Here is a 2,863-nt window from a genome sequence, read left to right as displayed (position 1 = left end):
ACAAGGTCTTGCTGTGTGGTCCAGGCTGGCCTCAAGCTAATGGCAATCCTCCTGCCTGGGCCTCCGGAGTGCTGGGGTTATAGGCACACACCACCGTGCTCACCTACACACTATCATTATGTTCATTTTATCATGCAAATGAAACATTGTCATGGTGTTTGAGAAATTAAAGAAAGGGTTTTCCCGGAAGCTTGATATCTTAACTCTGGTCCCCCAGCTGTGGTGAGGTCAGAAACACACACTCAGTAACCACTTCCTCAAGTCAGCTCCTAAAATGCCTACACACTGATGCCCGAATGACCCACAGCCCCATACCTTTCTGCTGACCTGTCCAAGGACTGGCAGCTTCCCGACAAGGAATTTTCAGCACTGCTCAGGGGGTCCAGCATCTGCAAGGCAAGTCCTACAATCAGACCAGTCCCAGAACAGAGCCCAGCCAGGAAACCCAGGCCCTGTGACCTACTGCAGGCCAGCATATTGTCTCTGCTACTAAAATATTAAAGCGCCTTTTCTCCTCTCATGAAGTAGGGAAAATGGTTAAAGCTACCATTCTCCCCTGCAGTTTGAAGGGCAAGTTTCCAGGAAGGAGAAAAATGCTTGGCTGACACTGCCAGGTGCTCTGCCAGGGCAGTGAGGCAGGGCTGCTTCTCCTGTCAGCACTTTCTTGGTCCGCCAGCGTCGGTGCCTGGCACTGGAAATGACCCTGTGGAGGCTTCCAGGCGGGTCTGTGTGGAACCCCAGGGTTCCTGTTTACACTTGATAATTCTAATTTACAAAGACGAGTACTGCCCCGCTTCACAGATGAGCACTGCAGGCTGAGACATCGGAGAAGACCTGTCTAAAGGTGTAAAACTGGTAATCGCACAACTGGTGTCAGAACAAGAATTCCCAGGTTCCTGCCTCCAGTGCAGAGGCAAAAGGTATGCTATATACATTACAGTATTTCTCTAGCCCTTGGTAACATGCAGTAACCAAAAGCCTTCAAAATAGCTTTTTTCCGGGACCAGGGAGATAGCTCAGCGGCATAAGCACCTGCCTAGCAAGACCAAGATCCTGAGGTCAATCCCAGGTTGGAGGAGGGGATTCCCTAGCGAAGGAGCTTCTCTTCCTTTAGTCTCTACATGGAGGGGTTGCAGCTGGGTCTTAAGTTTCAGAATACAGGCATCCCTCAGGCCCCGTGGGGACTCGCCCTTCAGTCTCTGAGATATCAAGATGCATGCTGAGGTCTCTTAGGTCAGAGGGCGTACTGTCCATGCAGAGCCCCCACATACGTTATATCTAAATTACTTACAATACATAATACGGTATAAATGCTAGGTAGCATTAGTTTAGGGAATGGCAAGGGAAAAAAGCCTGTACATGTTCAGTAAACAATTTTTCCCCAAATATTTTCATTTTATAGGTGGCTGATTACACACACATGGAATCCACAGACAAAGAGGGCTGGCTGTGTTCATTATCTGAGCTCTGATATTAAACATTGTGCAGTTTTATCAGAATTACAAAAATTCACTAACATAAAATTTCACAAAATTAGTTTCCAACTCAAGTATCTTTACTGGGATTCATTCCCACTCACAATTTCAAATACTTCTCAGCACATTGTCATATATGATTTTTAAAAATCTGCCAATCAGGGCAAGTTAACAGCACAGCAAACCGCACATCTTGTTAAGGACTCAGGATTTCCCCACGTGCATGAAACCAATGTGAGAAAGAATTACTTCTAATCCATCAAACACATATTGGGCAAAGCTAGAGCAGGGAACAGAGAAGAGCAAGCGCATGAGTGTAGCAGCTGACGTGATGGCGGAGGAAAGCGCCGAGGCTCAAGAGGCCTCGGGAAACGCCGCTGAGTCCAGTAAATGCTCTTGCAAAAAGTGACCCTTGTTAGGATAGTGCTGCCGAAGTCACAGTGGAAGTCACAGTGGAAGTAAGGGACGTTGCACTGTGCCAGCAAGATTTCTGTTAGAAAAAGCCAAAAAGTAGTATCAATCAAGTTTTGTAAACTTTAGCAAATACATGCAGTTATTACCTAACCCTGATACAAGAAAAAGCAAAGAACTTATGTTAGTTTCACTTTTCAAGAAAGTCCCCATTGAATGTTCTTTTAGGCTAGAGGCTTGTGAAGTGGATTCATCTTCCCTGGCCTGTTCCAGAAGCAATTCTCTTCTGTACCGAGGTGGCGGCCAGGGAAGGATGCTGGCCTCTGCTTCCACCATTCTTGGCCTCTTTCTAAAAGTCCGTCCTCATCAAGAGCCGGATCCAGAGCCAGGCAGGTAAAGTACAATGACTAAGGGGCCGCAGCACAGGGCCGTGGAGAGGGACAGAGCGAGGGCAGGCTCCTCCACCTGGGCCCTGGGATTCACGGCCTAAACCTTTCCAAGTCCTTCGGGGAGAGAACTGAAGGGGCCGTCAGTAAAACGCCCAAAAAAGGACTCTGGAGCTAATGCCACTTCAGGTCGGGTTCCAAATGGGAGTTTATCTGGAAGGCAGGAGTACAGATAAGAGAGTAAAATGTGTCAAGAGCGTCTCAGGGACCGGGGAGATGGCTCAGTAGAATAAGCGCTTGCCTGGCAAGCACCAGGGCCTGAGTTCAATCCCTGATTCCACAAAAAAAAAAAAAAAAAAAACCCAAACAACAACAACAACAACAAAAAAACGCATCTCACAGCATATATAGTTTGAATAATAAATAAGAAATTACAGGAATCAGTAGTTTTGTAAAATCCCCTATGTCATGATGCTGGCTTTTCTTTTTTAATATTTATTTATTTTTATTTATTACATTTATTTATTGTGTGTGTGTGGCCAGCTCAGCCCACCAGGGGGCGGGGCTGGCTGGCATGTGGTGCTGGGGATC

The 2,863-nt window shown here is 46.7% G+C and overlaps 1 protein-coding gene across 2 annotated transcripts in view; it reads right to left on the bottom strand.

Moving 5' to 3' along the window:
- Map3k3 (mitogen-activated protein kinase kinase kinase 3) overlaps window positions 1-2,863 on the bottom strand; it is a 66,832-nt gene that overhangs the window by 9,080 nt on the left and 54,889 nt on the right. Inside the window, exon 8 of one of the 2 annotated variants that reach the window (XM_023713976.1) lies at window positions 316-389. In XM_023713976.1, coding sequence (XP_023569744.1) covers window positions 316-389 — 74 coding nt within the window. The remainder of the gene's footprint in view (window positions 1-315; window positions 390-2,863) is intronic. The other variant, XM_023713975.1, reaches the window with a different exon arrangement.

The sequence above is a fragment of the Octodon degus genome, unplaced genomic scaffold, assembly GCF_000260255.1.
Source record: "Octodon degus isolate 3935 unplaced genomic scaffold, OctDeg1.0 scaffold00033, whole genome shotgun sequence".
Lineage (NCBI taxonomy): Eukaryota > Metazoa > Chordata > Mammalia > Rodentia > Octodontidae > Octodon > Octodon degus.
Note: the sequence above shows the minus strand (reverse complement) of the source record. Positions and strands in the feature narration are given on the sequence as shown.